General features: G+C 24.6%; 1 protein-coding gene across 1 annotated transcript in view; it reads right to left on the bottom strand.

Moving 5' to 3' along the window:
* Positions 1-3,076: 3,076 nt before the first annotated feature.
* LOC129618849 (relaxin receptor 1) overlaps positions 3,077-18,013 on the bottom strand; it is a 100,833-nt gene continuing 85,896 nt past the window's right edge. The window contains exons 18-20 of the mRNA XM_055533874.1: positions 14,767-14,840; positions 8,937-9,049; positions 3,077-3,402 (exon numbers count right to left, since the gene is read on the bottom strand). Of these exons, the coding sequence (XP_055389849.1) occupies positions 3,232-3,402; positions 8,937-9,049; positions 14,767-14,840 (358 nt within the window). The 3' untranslated portion in view covers positions 3,077-3,231. The remainder of the gene's footprint in view (positions 3,403-8,936; positions 9,050-14,766; positions 14,841-18,013) is intronic.

Here is an 18,013-nt window from a genome sequence, read left to right as displayed (position 1 = left end):
TGAAATTATATCCCAATACTTTTCGCCTTCCAATTCACTGCAAAATAAGGAAATTTAACAAGATTTGAAGACTTAAAGAAAACTTACTCTAACACCCTTCAATATCTGAATCTGTCATTTTGAAATTTAAATATTTTTTTTAAATTTTAAGTTCAAAAGGAAAAAAAATTTCAGGAGGCAACGACAAAATTTATACTTAAGATTTGCGTTACATTTCCAACATTTCTTTATTGCAGATTGAATTTCCGAACGATCTATATTTTTAGTGTTTAGCGTGTATTTTCAAATATACAGTAAAGTATTGAACTTCTGCGTTCAAAATCCTATGAAGTGACTGGATTAATATAGTATGGCTTTGTATTTTACACAATGTTATTTTTTTTTGTTTACGCTTCATTATATTTTATTTTGTAAGTAATCAATTTTATTGTGAATTGATCTAAATTAGAAACCAAGGCATAATTATTTTTTTATTTGTTTTTATGAATAATTCAATTTATAGAGGGAAAAACTGACCAGGCATACAAAACTTAGGATACAAAATTTAAAATATGCTTAACAGCTAATAGTGATTATGCAATAAATTTACATCATTTACCATTTTTAGATCCACCAAAGGTAATAAGAACATTTCTCCCTTATTAGCATAATTTAATAACAGCGTATTTAAATTTCACGATATTATATCAAAAGATGGACTGCACGTTATTACTGCCACGTTTGATATATTTGAGTTCCAATCAAAGTATTAATATCAGAAGATTAAGTATTAATTGTCATTGCATCTTGCCTTCCAATAATTAATGTGCTCCTTTTTAAATTCTTAATTATCGCAATTACATCAGCTTAAGTAAAAGAGTTGTTAAGAAAAGAATTAGCATGTTCCACCTATTTGCTTTAATATTTTTTATGTGGAACATGAGTTTCAATTAAAAATTATATTTATTTGTTTAATGGCGACTCATTGCATTGTCGCCCTCTATTTACTATAGACAAGTCTTAAGTAATTTTTACTCGTGCATATAACATTTAAATTTTCGTATAATCGTTAACATGCTTCTGTCGCTTAATTTATTTTGCTCTATTTTATGCCATTTCCACTTTTATGTGACCAAGCTTAAAACCGAAGACTTTAAATCTGTTTATAAATTAAAATAAATTTTTAAAATATTATACAATTATAGAGAACAACTCATTTTAAAGCAATTGAAATTGACAAAAATTACGATATTTAGAAAGACAGTTTTTAAGCAAATTTCAATGAAAAATCATCGGTAAACCAATCAATTTAAGTTGTAGAACGAAAACCTGTAATTTGGACATGAAAATTTGTATAACTATCCGATCAGAATAAAGGGAACTCCATATATCGAAATTTTTTTGCATGGCAATAAATATTAATTACTTGCTCAGTTTGGATATGCATAAGAACTGAATGACCAAGTTAGAATCAGTAAGAATATTTAAAAATTGCAAGCGTAAAGTATAGACATTATTAAAATTTTTATTAAATAACCTTTCATATAATATAACCTTAATATAAGTAATAATTTATTATTGATTATTATTGACATTTTTAACTTTTTTTTCACATTTTCTATTTCAAATTAATTCAACTTACAAATAAATACCTTACACATTTATTCCTACATTTAAATATACGAACTTTTCCAATTGTATACAAATTTATATTGTAAAAGTTCAACTTGATTTCATCACAGATATTTATTTTAAAATTTTATAATATTCTTAAATAATTTAATTACATTAATAATAGTATAGATATAATAGGGCTATTAACAATATTTTTTTTACAAAAATAATTTCATAATTACGATTTCTAAAAAGATTTTAATAACAAATTAATTGTTTTTACTTATTTTTTTGCGGAAATGGATGGAATTTTTTATTAATAAAATGTTAAACAAAAGCAAAAAATTCATTGAAATTAAAACACAATTTTTTAATAACGACAAATAAGAGCAATTTTTCCATGAAATTGAATTTATTAAATTCGTTGAAACTCCCACAATTATTCTGTTAACAATATACCAAATTAAAGAGTAAAACATTTTACATTTAAAATTGAGAATAATATAATTTTAATAGAAACCATCTGATAATTTAAGAAATAAATAAAAAAATTTTATCACACATTCTGCATTTAACATTATACAATGTAGAATATACAAGTATTAAGTTGGGCTCGGCTCCCTAAAACAGCACGCGTAAATGAAAGAATAAACAAAATTCAACTGATAGTGTCATTTTTCAAATAATTTCTCGAAAAGGGAGAACATTTAATCCCAAGTTTTAAAATATATTTCGTAACAAAATTCTTAAATAAATCTACACTTAACAGAAAAGAACCATTTATATGTCATATAAATAGCCAAATCAAAAAATTTCGAAAATTTCAAAATGTTTTATACTGATTGCTTCATTGCGGAATTCACTACTGAACTTGTTATATTTTGTAGAGCATTACAAAGTAATTAAACATTTCTATTTCATAGAGTTTTTTCGCAATACCATTATTGTACTTACATATGATTGTGATAAAAAATATTTATGCCATTTACAGCGCTTAAGGTTTGAGAATTGCTTCTCGGGACTTGTTTACATATAGTTTATATAGAAACCAGCAATTGTTACATAAAATTAGTATCCATTGAAACGGCACTGTCTAATTACTTTCTGATAATTTAAGAACATTTGTAAATTAAAATGAGATATGAAAAACAGATTTTGAAGTAAAATGTTGCAATAGGAGTTTTAGATTCAAGATTAGGAATTTAAAATTTTGAATTATTTTGAATTTAATTCGTAATTAGTTCATTACTTGTAAAATAAATTCTAGTTTAATCTCTTCAGAAATAGACTAAGCTGTTCTTTTTTATTCTTCATTTAAAAATATTTTTGTGTTCAGGTAAAAAGTAAAATTATTTTTTTAACATCACAATTTTTCTGTTTTTGACATTTTTAACTTGCTTAATTTAATTTTAAAAATATTTTTTTGTTAAATTTATTATAAACTACCATTATATAACTAGGAAAGATTTAAGCTTAAATTTGAAGGAACTTATATTTTAAATTGTTTATTTAGTTGATATTTTAAACTTACATAAATTTTCTTAAATAATGTCAATTGTCAATTCTTTTATTTTCCTTGTTTTTTTTTAATATCAATAATATTTCCCACTTGCACTTCCATACTTAACAATCCTAATGCTATACATAACTTAGATTACGCTGTAACAATTTTTTTCGACTTGATGCCCCATTTGTAAATTGACCCATACTTGTACTATATGCCGATTCATATGCCGTATTTGAACGTGAGATTCTTGTGTCGGATTGTTTTGTCCAAACATAACGTCGTATCTGTATAAAAGAGACCAACTTTAATAGAAATTTAATATTAAAAATCACATAAAATAAAAATTATAATATGCAATAATTGGAAAAAAAAAATTTAAATGTAAATGAAATAAAATAGAGTAATTATAGTTAGGTCCTGTAAACACAATTGAATTCCGTTATAATAAGAAATATGCCTGTTTATTTGTTTCACATTTATATGTTGCTTTTTACACCCTAATTCTTGTATCATGTAGAACTTAAAATGTATAAAACTGACAACCACATTAGCTTGCAATTATTAACCAGCAGCTGATTATATTTAGGCAAAAAATTGGTTTTACATAAAGGAAAATCACATCTGAACCGGTAATTCAATATTTACTTAAATATGTTTAAAAGATTTTCCATTCAGGGAAACTTTTCTCAACGAGTCTGAGAATTTTTATGTATTAATAAAATAAATACAATCTACGTACGCATACACAGTTTGATATAGAAAACTATATACAACAACATATACCAAAGGTTAGAAGATCGAAAATGGGTAAAACTTTTGTTCCAGACTGGGTGCCGCAGATCTCAAGAGTATGCGAGTTCCAAGGGTTTTAACGAATTTTCGCGAAATTTTTACTTATCCAAGTTTTTTTTAATTAACCTCCATTCTGAAAAAGATAGAAACTTCAAAAAATAGCTTCTAAAAAATAGATTTTTATGGTACAGAATATGTAGTACAAAAACCACAAGTATTGTGGGCAACAAATTCAATTAAAATCAAAACAGATGTTAAAAAAACTAAAATTAAATTCAATTTAATATTCCTTTATTCCTATTATCAAAAAATTTACAAATTTCTCTAAACAAACACCAAATTCTCCTAGAAAATTCACCTCATTGGCAAAAATTTATGTTTTTCTTCTTTTAAATATACATATTTCTATTCAATCGCATATTTTAAATTAATTGTTTAACCGGAACACCTCTTTAGTTGCATCATTCGTACACCAATTTTAGTTTTTGTAGAAATTTCTTTAAAATTTATTAATCGCATCAAATTATTTATTAATTATTTATTAACTTTAAAATATTAATACCATATCATTTACAAACTCCATTTTGTTAAAATAATTAAATTTTCCTATTCAAAAAAAATTTTTTCTATTAAAATAAATGTCAATATTTATATGGCATGACTTTGAAAATTCGCTCCAGCTGGATAATTTTAATAACTTCAGATGCCAAATGGTGTCTAGATTTCGAAAATATTTTTTTGAAATTTTCAAATTGCACCCAATCTGAGAAAAATGCATTTAAAAATTTCAAACCATATAGGTACCATTTCTTATAAAAATTGGCAAAAATAAAAAATTTATCAATTTTCTTTACCAAGAAAAGTTTCGAAAAATTTTTTTTGATTACTAGATTTTTATTTTGTTTTTCCTAATACAAAATTCAAGTTTTTCTTTTCACAAATTTAAAATTTTTTAAATTCAATTTTTGTTTTTCAAAATAAAAGGTTTGTATAAAATTTCGTTTCAATTTTGTTATTATTTGTTAAATTTCAATAAAAATATTAAAACGCGGATTTTTTATCAAAATAACTGCTCATAAAAACATGTCAAGTGTTTTATCGAGTGACTCTTGTCATTCAAAATTAATGATAGTTGATAATTACAGGCGCTTAAAATCAATAAAAATCAAAAATACTGAAAAATAGGGCCTCTAAAATCTACACTTGGAAATGGTTTTAGTGCTATATCTTCTGTATCCTAAAAAAATTTTAATGTTTGAGCATTTAAATTAAAGCTTAAGCAGCTGGGAAAAATTCTATAAAAAAAATTCAAAGTTACAAAAAATACTTTACGAAATTATCTATTTAGAAAAAACTGAAACAATAAAACAAAGGTAAAATTTGATTTTACACAAAGTTCAAATGCTTAGTATTCCGAAGATACATAAAATACAGAATCAAGCAAGATATTTATTTTAAGCCCTTTGCTAGGTCTTTCAGAAACTCTTTGTTTGAAGATGTTTTTTAGAATGGAAGTTATAATCCAAAAAAACTTGGATAAGTAAAAATTTCATGAAAATTCGTTAAAAGCCCTGGAACTCGAAAACCCTTGAGATCAGGCACCCAGTCCAGAACAAAAGTTTTAACCATTTTCGATCTTCTAACCATATGGTATAAGTTGTTGTATAACCTTCTGAATCACCCTGTATAGTGGAATAATTTTATTGACATAAAACAGCTTATTATTATTCGAAAAAAATCACAATATTGTCATGAAATAAAACGCCGAAAGCTTTATTGCAAGTATAAAGTTTTTGTCGTCCAATATTTGAGTTTATTTTGTACAAAAAAAACATTTTTAGGATGTTTCTAAAAACTCAATTTTTTAACTATATCGAATTGTGAATTCTGTGGTCGGGAGTTCAATTTGTTACTATTAATGTCAGGCTATTAAGGGCACATTTTAAAATAACCTTTATATTAAGTCCGTTTTTCGATAATTTGTGAAGTAATTCTTCATTTATACGCAAATCCATAAAATTTCAAACTGCTATTATTAAAAGATATCGATTGACGATTTTTTTACTATAGATCAAGATTTCTAGGTATTTCCCTACCTTAAGATTTATTGTTATTACACTTATGGCTTTGTAAATTGTCAGTTTGCTGCCTTTTCGTTATACCTTAATGCCGAAAATAGAAGTAATAAATTTCTATTGATGGGAGTTCTATGTTACTGACAAAATTATTTTAACAGAGCGTTTTCAATATTAGAAGGGAAACTATATATTATGCAAATGCAAGTTCTAGATTGATAAATTAAGATTGAAATGCACAGTTTTACAACCATGGATATGATCGATTTAGTTTTTTAAATCCCGATTTGTCTTTGCATGTATTCCATTTTTTTCAAATATTTTGTGCTAAAAAATTTATTAAAATTTTCATTTTGTTAACTTTCTTTACCAAGAAATATTTTTTTTGGTAAATCATCGGTAAATCAATGCTATGAAGGGTCCATATAATAATAACTGTTTCCCATAATTTTGAAATATAAATTTCCTCCTAATTGTATGCAATATTTATATTAATTTATGATTTAATTAAATCTTATTTCCTACTATTATTCTAAATTCATCCGATTAAAAATTGAGAAATTTTACAAAGGATTACATATATAAAAATGTGATTTGAAATAACAAAGTCTCAATATGAAAACATAATCTTCAATTATGTCATAATTTTAACAAAATATTAAAGTCTTCTCAATATAAATCTAAAATAATTAAAATCCATAAAAATTCTTACAAGAATATTAAATTCAAAAAGAAAAAAAAAAGTACTTTTAAATAATTATTCGTAGACATTTTAACCTTTTACCAGTTTTCAGTAATATTTTTAAATTCAATAATAATTTCTTTTGATGCTGCAAATTTTTATACAAAATTTATATTTATAGGGCATAAAATTTATTTTTGAAAAATGTTGATAAATTTTGTTATAAACTTTTACGATTAAATTAATAAATAATAATGAAAACACAAAAGAATATTTCTATATAAAAATGTAAATATGTGTGTACAAGTGTATGTAAAAATTCCTTTTAAAATTATGAATAAAATACAAGGATAATGACTAAAAATTTTCTTTTGAATAAAAGGAAAAAGAATGGTATTTCTCAACATGTACAGCAACATTTTCTGTTAGCAAACAAAGAAAAACGAAAATAATCCTTATTAAAATCACTTTTAATTTGATTTCTGTATTATTTAATATTATTAAAATCGTATATCATCACATACAACTTCCAAAATTTATATTGAAACCAAAAAATATCTTATCTTTTTCCCCTACTGAAATATCATTGGTTCCATTGTTAAAAAATGTAACAGGATAAACTTTTAAAAAGTTAATTTTTTTTTCTCTTATGGAAAACATGAAAATTTGCACGTGCAAAAGTTTACCAACCCATCCTTAGCTCTAATGTCTGTGTACACTTTTAAAATTTAGCTTAAGTACGTACATATGCAAATACATATATCTAGATAGATTTGTACATTTTACTTAAAATATTCTCAATTCTTTTAGAGTATTTGTTCAAGTTTTTGAAGGACTTTTCACGTTACAAGAGCACAACAGAATTATTTATGATTTTAAAAGTGAGCAGCCAAAATAGGGAAAATGTTTTTAAATAAAAAAAATTTTATGTTTTGTTACTTTTATCTTAAAATTTTTTTAATATATAACTGACTGGAAAAATTTTTGAATATTCGTTTTGCTACTTCATATATATACAGCAAACTAAAATAAATAGAAAAAATTTATAAATAGAAATACAGACACACATACAATTATCTCCGCTTGGTACATATAACAATATGACAATAGAAATATTAAAAAACATAATTTTCCATTGAATTTGCTTATCTTTAAAAGAGGATACAGGATAAATTTACAAAAATAGTTTAGGAAATAAAAAATATCAGGAACAATTTCTTTATTTTTAGTACATAAATTCAACCCAGTTGGCAGTTCCGTACTCTTTAATATAATTAACCGTATTGTACTTAATAATCTTAATAAATTTTATCATTAGGGCGGTTCAAATTTTGTAATGATTCGATTTTATTTTCTAAAATTATCATTTAATTCATATTATTTTTCGTTAAGCCGAAATAGTCTATTTTGTTATTTCCAATTGAATAATTAAGCTTGGTATTTATTTTATCAAAATCTGCTAAGCGACACTTAGTACTAAGCCTACTATAAATTTTGAAAACCATTTTGGGGGCAAATGCTTTTTCTAAAAATTTTAAGCAACTTTCATTTCTAAAATGAAAAGAATTGTTTTCCGGGTATTTAAATGATCGTAGGTAAATATGCTCAAGCATTTCAAATATACTAACATATAAAATATTAAGAACGCTTTACTGAAGGTCAGGAAGTATGAACAAAAAAAAATCAAACTCAAAAATCAAAAACATAATTGTAAAATATAAGCTCCAGATAATTGAAAAATATTGAAAGAAATTTAAAAAATATTGAAAGCCAATTTAATAGCAGAATCTAAAATATAAAAGAAATGGTTAGAGATAAAAGAGAAGGTTTACAATTCAAACTCTGTGAGACCCTTACGGCTGTTTCTTAAGCTAATGACTAAAAATGTAAGCAACACAACAGCAATTTTTTCCGAAAGGTTGTTAATTATATTTTTGAGTTTAAAAGATATGTATGACTAGATTGTTTTTGCAAGTTAAATGGAAATTGCTTGAACGAGTGCTCCGAGCAAATCTGAATTCAATAATCAGTTTTTGCTCTTGTTTTATTCAGGCGAACAGAGGAGTGAAGAAGCATTTCCAAATCATGCATTTCCAAAAATTTTAATAATGGTAAATTTAAATAAGTCATTGAAATAATTCCAAATAATTGATATTCGTACATTTTAAAAATACTAAATGAAGGTAAAGCACAATACTTTGCCCCTTACTTAGAGTAAATCACCAAAAAAAAACGTTTTATATCTTATCTCTAATTTTATTAAAAGCAAAATTAAAAAAAAACTCACCTGTTGTTTGAATGATGCTGTTGTTAAGGTATATAAAATTGGATTTAATGCTGAATTTACAGGAAGTACTAAAACTGCTAACCATGCATATAAAGATGCCGGAATTTTCATTCCTATAAAATAACAAGATTAAAATAAATTATTATTTTCAACTGCTATTAGACTTGTTTGCATATTGAGTATAAAATTTAATGATATTTACTGTTATACAATTTATATATATTATATAAGTTCAAGGGAGTTCATTTATATTACCATTTAATTTATTCAAAAATACTAAAGAATAATTACAAGGTCCAGAGGTAATTTTGAACTGAAAATTAAAGTTGGAACAGAAAATGTAATATTAAAGTAATACAAAAAAAAGTAAATAAGCATTTGTGTACCCTTACGAATGTATTTGAATTTGGGTGAAAATAATTAGAACCAAACGATTATAAAAAATTTTATTTGTGAAGGCTGCAGAAAAAATGTAATAAATTGAAAATGATAATAACGAATTTTTAGATGTCTCGGATAAAGTCGGCGCTGTGTGCAACAGCACATTTATTTTTAACAATTGAAAATTAATTAGCAATTTAAACAAAACATCCTCCAATTATTATTGTAGCGTTATTGAATATTTTAAGAAAATGATCGATAGAAGAATTTTATTGTAATTTAAAAGAAATACTGACGCACAATGATGGAGTTAATGGAGATAATTGGCTTATTTAAATTAAAGAATTATACTTTCTGATAAATAATTAATTTTTAAGAACGCAGGGGCGTATGGAAAAATTTATTTCTGAAGAAAAATAGATTTATCGCAAAGTCTCACTTTTTTTCAATTTTTTTTGGAAAAATGCTAAAAACAATGTAAAGGCAAAACTTTTTATGAATTTTGGACATCCTCATTTTGGACTCATAATTTAACATAGATAAAGCTTTCAAGGTCAACGATAATTTATACAATTAAAATTAAATTATCCTTGGAAATAATCTCATCAATTTACTGATGTTTTTATTATTAAAAAAAACCAAAAAATTTTAGATGGTTCGTTTTATTTAAAATGCATAATTTATTGAAGGATTTCAGTTTTCAATTCGAAATTTCCATGATTTCTTATGACTTTCTTCATTTTTACATAATTTGAGGCAAATATTTTTATTTCTGTATTAAGTTTTTGATTGAATTCGCGTTAAAAGAATGCTTGTGAACAAAAGATTAAAATTTTTTCTTATTTGAAATTTTATTTACATACATATTATATGATGAAGTTTTTCAATATATATTTACAAAAGTTCGGTAAGCGAAATCAAACAAAAAAACACCAAAGACGTGTAAAATGACTGGAATGGAATTATATGCCCTGTAGAGCTTGTAGTACTCCTTAAAGGGATTAAGCCGCAACCACCTTTTCTTCTGAGCCATAACAGAAATTAGTATGCATGATGATTCATATATACATTTGAAATTTGACGAACTTACTAAGAAACAGAATTAGAACTCAAACAAAACAAATGTTTAACAAATTAATGACCGGTCAAGTTTATGGCATTTCTTAAACATAAATATGTTTCAGTATTAACATCAAAACTTGATATAAAACTAAATGCGCTTTGCATGCTAAATAAAAAAATTTTTTGAATAATGTTTAAAATATAGACTGCATATTTCATTTGCAAAAATTAAAGTACATGTATTAACAAAAAACCTGTAAACTTTATCACCTACTATTTAATGGCATCATTATAATCTCAATTAAATTCTCAGAAGAAAAAAAAGAAAAATAATAACCTTTTATACGATATACCCTTGGGGCTAACAATAAAAATCGTTTTATCACATAAGTTTGACATCTCCGGTGTATTCGGTGGAAAAATCTTTATTTTCCAATTTCTTTCTATATTTCAAAGGTTATTGTGAATATTTTATGTAAGTTCATAATTTTTCGTATATAATAATGAGAGCAAATTTTGTCATGTAAGAGAACACAAAAAATAAAATGAACATTTCATCATTGCCATTTTTCTTGTTAATAAATACAACGATTTATTGATGATATTTACTTTATCTTCAGCATAATCACCTCCCCAACTCTGAAATTCTGCCTATGCAATAAAATAAAAACAGTAAGCTACTTAAACACATGATAAAATTTATATAAACCATATTTCCATAAGCACTTATTAAAAATAATAAAATATGCCTCGAAAAATAATACACAAATTTTATAAAATCAATATGTACGAAATTGCGTGTTTTTAGGCTAAATTCAAAGGAGAATGCAAGAAAAGTAAGAGTGAGAAATCACAATTGGATTATATTAACAAAATCAATGAAGGGAGGAAGCAATTTTTTCGCATTCACATAAAATTGTTGATGAGTTGAGACAATACACTTGGAAAGAGAAACCAAGGCGTATATAGAAAGAAAATTATTAATGAAAAAGAGAAACTTTGTTTTGGTTTCTTACACTTGTTGAAATGTGTTTTTACGATAAAAAAGGCGTGAGTGAAGTTATACTGTTACGAAATGGTGGTTGAATAAATAACATATATTTTAGAACAGGCCATTTAAAAATATTTTTAAATTTGAACTGAACGCATAGAAAGTCGAACAATGTCTATGAATTATACTTAGAACTCACAAGCTTTAAAAATATATTTCAAGTTTCTAGGATGGTCTTGAAAACATAAAACCATTGAATTTTATCTACTCATTCCTTGAAAATATTAAATGTAATAAGTACTTAAATTAAATTTGATTTTATAGCCGCCAGTTGTAATTTAACTCCTTTACATAAAAAAATTTATTCAGAGTGTGAGACTCAAAGGACAAACTATAGTTGTGTAAGCTGAGATCTCATGAAAATGCTTTTGAAAGATATCACTGAACAAAAGTTTTAGTACTCTTGCAAGGACAGGCAATATAAGTAGTGTTGATCACTTTTCCGAAACTCGTTCTTGCTGGACCAAATTCCATAAAAATTTCTTTTTGGAAAACAATAAGTTCTTCACATAGCCCCTGTTCTGTATTTAAAAATAATTCACAGCTAAATTTAAGCTTACTACTAATTCTTTTATTGACATCCTATCCAATGTTTCGTGACTTTTATTATACTAAAGAAATACTAAAAATTATCTAAAACTGTTAATCTTACAGGTCTAAATTATTTTGGATTTTCTTTTCAAATCGTCTTTCTTATTGTCTTTAACAAAACACATAATTTCACTATTAAATTGCCTTATACATGCTTTAAATTTTCGTACGACTTGTATTCAGCAAAGATTAAAGATGCGTTCTGATATTTTAAGGAAGAATGCGAATGGGGGTTCAACATTTTGAATAAAAGTAACTTTAAAACGAATTTGTGTAGTAAAACAAAAACAATATTAAAAATGAGATAAGACGAAGTTTATTTCTTGAGTCCTTATGCTATATGAAAAATTTTTATCTTAACTTAAACGTAAACGTACGTCGGAAGTTGTACACATATTTGGGCATGTTTAATATGATAACTTTTCATAAAATTTATTTGATATCAATGAAATGATAAAAAAATATTCAGTATTCTTACATTTCCCTACTTTAAACTTACTAGACTCTATATAATATAGTGAAATATACTTATAATGTGCATTCCCGAGATGGAAGGTTAATACTATTATTGGGTTAAATATGAAATTCAATGTAATCATGAAACTATTTGTTTAATGCAATTTTAAATTAATTGAGTTTTACGAACATTTCCAATAAAATTATAAATTTTTTTTATCCGCTTGTCCGTATTTTTGATTGCAAAACTTTCACACTGCCGGAAGTTGATAACGACAATTTTCTAAATTGATATTTGCGAGAAACCTTTTCTTATATAAATAAATTTCTAACTAATTTTCCCTATTTAAAGGTAAAAGCAGGCTCCCAGCGTTAAGATTTTTAAAAGCGGTTCACCAAAAATTTTGCATTGTCTTCATAAAATTTTCAAACTCGTGGAAGAGAGAAGCGATTTACATCTTCTAGCATTATTTTGCGTCAAATAACCTTCTATGGACTAAAAATATTTTAACCCACTAAATTATTTCCATATTCGTCAGTTCCCTAGTTATCACTGTCATTTAAACTGGCAAGCATTCTTATTAAACTAAAATACCAAAAATATACAAAATACACAAATTTTGTCGGGAAACTTCCTCACTATTACAACTTATTTTGGTTATAAATTTATTCTTAACATCTACTTTCCTTTTGATATTCCGAAAATTATTTTTATTCATACATAGTTAAAAATCATGCTTTTTTTTTATATTCAAAATTTTTATGTTATACGAACGGAAATTCATAGAGACAGCGTAAAGACTTCGATTCATCATTTAAAATTATTTTCAAGGAAAATATGAAGAACGAATCAAGAATAAAATATTTATTTTCTCATCCCATTTTTCTTTTATTTTGTTTTTACTATTGATTTTATCTTACAATTGAAGGAAAACAAATTTTTAGCAGCTTTAAGAACATAAATTTAAGGATTACTCAAAAAAAATATTTTTTCTGTTTTTAATATTTTAAATATCAGATGATTATTTATTTAAAGCAAATAATAGCTATATAGAGTAAGATTTTTACAGAAAGCTAAAATTAATTAATTAAATTGAAAATGTAAATTTGAACATTAGTTACACACATTGTTTCAGTATTTCTATAAAGATTCTAGAATTTGATTTAAAAATCTTTAAAAAATAATACAAAAATACGTAAATTTTTAAATTACTTTTTGAAATTTTTCAATTATTCAACAAAATTCAATCAAAAATTGGAATAAAATAAATGGAAATTATTCATCACATATTGTGATTATAGGCGCGGTCCCTTTTAAAATCATCAATTTTGGTGCATATTGAATGAAAGATTTAATACGAATTATTTCATTAAAATTTAATATTAAAGAAATGAAAACAAAATATTATTACAACAATAAATACATAAATTACTTTATGCAATAATTTGAAGGCTATATTATTAGAACCTTTCTTTCATCAGAGCAAAATTGGTTTTATTGTAACCAAGTGGAAGAGAAACAAAACTAAATTCTTTGTAATGTATTCTATGTCTGCAAGGATGTGTAAGTAAAATATTTGAAAATTATTGGCAGTGAAGTTCCAATTAATCATGATTTCAACGAGTATAAAATCTTCAACTGATTTCATCAAGAGTAATTTAACTAACACCTTAAAGTTTAAGAAATTTTTAATACTCGTATTTCATATTATTAAAATATTTTTGATTTAAATACTTAGTACTTAAGTTAACAACTTGGAAATTTTGAATAAATGCAAAATCTATAAAACTGAGCACATTTTTTTTGGTTAAAAATTTTATGTCTAAAGACCAAATTTTAAACAAACCAGAAAAATTGATATTCAACTGATCGGTGAGAAGAGTGAATCACTCTTTATTTATTTTTTTTATCCTCTAACGCCAAAAAAATTCGAAATTTACACATGGAATATTCTCAAACAAATACGTTTACACAATTCAAATAAATTTTTCAATAAACAATTTAGATTTTAAAGTACAAAATAGAAAAATTTGTTATGAACCAACCATCTTTTAATTTATCAATACCAGTATTTCCAAATTTTCATGAAATAAATACAATTACTTTGAAATATCAAAAAAAGCGACATTTTCAATAATTTCCATTTTATTTCATGAGGGTTGAAAATTATTATAAAATTTTAATTGAAATTCATAATACAAGCTGCAAATTTCCCACTACATAATAATTATAATGAAGTTCATAATATAAAATTTATCTAACACATACACAATCATTAATTGACTTACCACATAATGCTGCCAATTTAACTATAATAATTGGTAACCAACATGCACAATCTGTTGCTACGATAACAGCAAATCTGTAAATGAAATTTTTTTTATAAATTTTATAAAAATTTTTTTTATTATTTTTTTTTCATTATTTATAAAAGTTCAAAGCTACACCAACTAAATGAAACTTAAGTACTCTTACAGTTAATGGAATTTTAGCCGAATAAAAAATATCCAAAAAAAAAAAAAAATTCATGAATTTTCATTTTTCAAACTTAAACTAGGATAATGATAATATTTATACTAGTGCCTCGAAAATAGTAAGGCTTATGTGAAAAGCATCATATTATAAAACAAATTGTGGTAGGTGAATTTAAAATTCAATATAAGTGCAACTGTATAGAAAAGATTCTAGAGGTATTTGATTGCAGGAAGTTAAGATCTCGCAAGGAAAATTAGGTTTGTATGCGGAAAAAATTTAAATAAAACTCGAAAAAGAGAAATAAATTAAATATAGGCGGCTCTCTCTTACTCGAAAAGTTTTATTTGTGAATTCAGAAAAATTTGTTAGTAATAATTGAAGTTGTTGTTCTGCTCGCTAACGTTGTCTTGTTTTTTCAACAACCGAAAAAAAGAGTTCATGAATTTTTTTTTGATGAATGAGAAAAATATTTCAATTTTCCGCTTCTTATTCCAATATCAAATTTCTTTGCCTTTGAAATTATTGAAAAACAATAATAAAATCCTATAGTGTATAATGAAATTCTCTCCGAAAATTTCCGTTGATTAACTTAAAAGTTGTTTTCTCATTGCTCGGGAGTTCCAATAAACATTAAAATTACCTTGAATTCGGAATAAACATTTAAAGTTTCTCAATTGCGAAATTGAAATGCCAAAAGTGTTTAATTAAAATTACTCAGTTATTTAAAAACAGAAATTCCTACAAAATCTTTTCGAATTGGCATTGCTTTGATTTTGGGTCGATTCAAATTTTTAATATGTATTAAGTATGACCAGATGAAACTGTTCAGCAAATCAATAGTAGTTCGGCTTAAAGTAGTAAACGAAAATGTTATATAAAAATTTTATTGATTTTTATACTACTAGTTTATTATAGACCTCTCAATTATTACTAAACCAAAGTTTTATATACCGTTTCTACATCATGAGGTCATGATTGTTTTTCTGTGTTTAGACTTCTTTTCATAGCATCTATTCAATAAAATATTTGATAGTAAAAAAATTCAATAATGAAAACTTTTTAAACAAATGAAAATAATTTAACCGGAAAAATTTTCATTATCCTTTCAACTTTTCAACAATAACTTTTGAAAAACTGTTTTTTTTTTTTTGCATACTTTTTAAAGTGAAGTCACCACAAAAAACATAAATATATTAAAACGACTGTTAAAGATAACCAAAATTTAATGATTCAGAATTTGTTTTCTTTCATTTATCATCGAATACCAGAACATCTCTTTTGCCTCTCTTTTACCCTCCTCTTAAATATTATGTTTTCTTATTCATTCGCTACTTAAATTTAACACATTCTTGAATGTGTTTTTTGTATAATCATATTCAGTTATTTTCTTCAATGGTTAACTTAATGGTTTCACTGTTTTTGTAACTGATATTAGCTTTTTACTATAAGAAGTAATTTCCTGAATATGCTTTGGATAATAAATAAAAACTTTAAGGAAAAGAAAATTAGATCTGAAAGTAAACGATTTTCAAATATTATGCAATGCTTGTACGTGATGGTGTTGGTGGAGCTAACAATTCTTTAAAATTATGCAAAGTAATCATTTTCTTTTGAACTTCTAAATTTTTATTACTTCAGTTGATATTTTCATATTGAAAATGAGAAATATTAAAACGAACGAAGCGAAACAATAATTATCTAAGGATTTATCTATTGACTTTGCATATTGCAATTGGTTTAGAAATAAATTTTTTTCGAAAAAATATTATGAATTCAATGGTATTTTAATTATGCCTTATCAAACCATAGCAAGTCTATAATCTATCAAAAATAACCAGACACATTTTGTCATCAAATTTATGTGTTTATGTATATGTACAATATATAAATATCAGTCTAATATTAAAAATTGAATTCAGTCAGTATCCATATAATAATTGGAGACATTAAAAAAACATTTGTCTTCTGATCACTTTACAACAGAAGTTTGGAAAGTTAAACTGCGTACAATTGCTATTTTCTGAAAAAAAAAAAGGTTAGAAAAAGTCAAAATAACTATGGAAAGAAACTTTTTGAAGAGGTCTATTTATTCAGAAAAACAACCTCAACCATTTTAACAGTCAGACAAATTGAAAAATTTGAGGTAAATTTGAAAAACATAAACTTTTTTAAACAGAAAATCATTAAATGCGTTGAATATTTAACCAGTTTTGCATCAACATGTCAATTACATCCTTCAGAAAACTAACACATTTATAAATGAAACGTGTCCCAAAAACTCTATAAAAGCTATGAATAAAGCAAAATTGTAATTTACAAAAAAAATATTGTCATACTCTAAAATCTTTAAGAAAAATCCAAGAGTTAACGTTCTGTATAAGGAAAAAAACTATAACCTTTTATGGGAACTTTAATTTTGGTTATATATACTCTATGAAATCTTAGCTCTTAGATGTAACTTCAATACTGGTTAGCATTGAAATTTCCATAACTTTTTAAATTTTATTTTACCAAACATAATTGGTACTTCATTGTATTTGATCAATAATTGTAATTTCTAATTATTAAAACGTAAATAAATTTCCTATTTCAAAATTAAAGCAGTCAACTGAAAATTTCCATTTACTTATACCAAAATTATTATTCCCGTTCAAACTTAATTGTTATTAGAAATTATGCTTTGTGGAAAAATTACTACTCGTTATAATTACTCTTCCTTTTTAATTCATTTTAGTCAATTTCACTTAAATTTCCTTATCTGTTCATTTGACTAAAGAAACATAAAGGATTTTTTTAAATTGAATTGCAAATTTATTCCCCCCAAATCAAGTATACATGATTAATAATTACAAATATTTTGCATATGATTACAAAATTTTTGGATCTTTATAATTTTAACAAATTGAAACTAATAAAATGTCTACATGATTTCAAGGTAAATTTTATTAATACATTTGGAATTGCTGAATATCAAAACACCAATTGTATGAAAAGGTCTAAATTATATTGAATTGAATAAATTTATTTCATTTAATACCTACACAATATAAATATGTATAT

Source organism: Condylostylus longicornis, unplaced genomic scaffold (genome assembly GCF_029603195.1).
Source record: "Condylostylus longicornis isolate FDR11 unplaced genomic scaffold, ASM2960319v2 ptg000001l, whole genome shotgun sequence".
Lineage (NCBI taxonomy): Eukaryota > Metazoa > Arthropoda > Insecta > Diptera > Dolichopodidae > Condylostylus > Condylostylus longicornis.
Note: the sequence above shows the minus strand (reverse complement) of the source record. Positions and strands in the feature narration are given on the sequence as shown.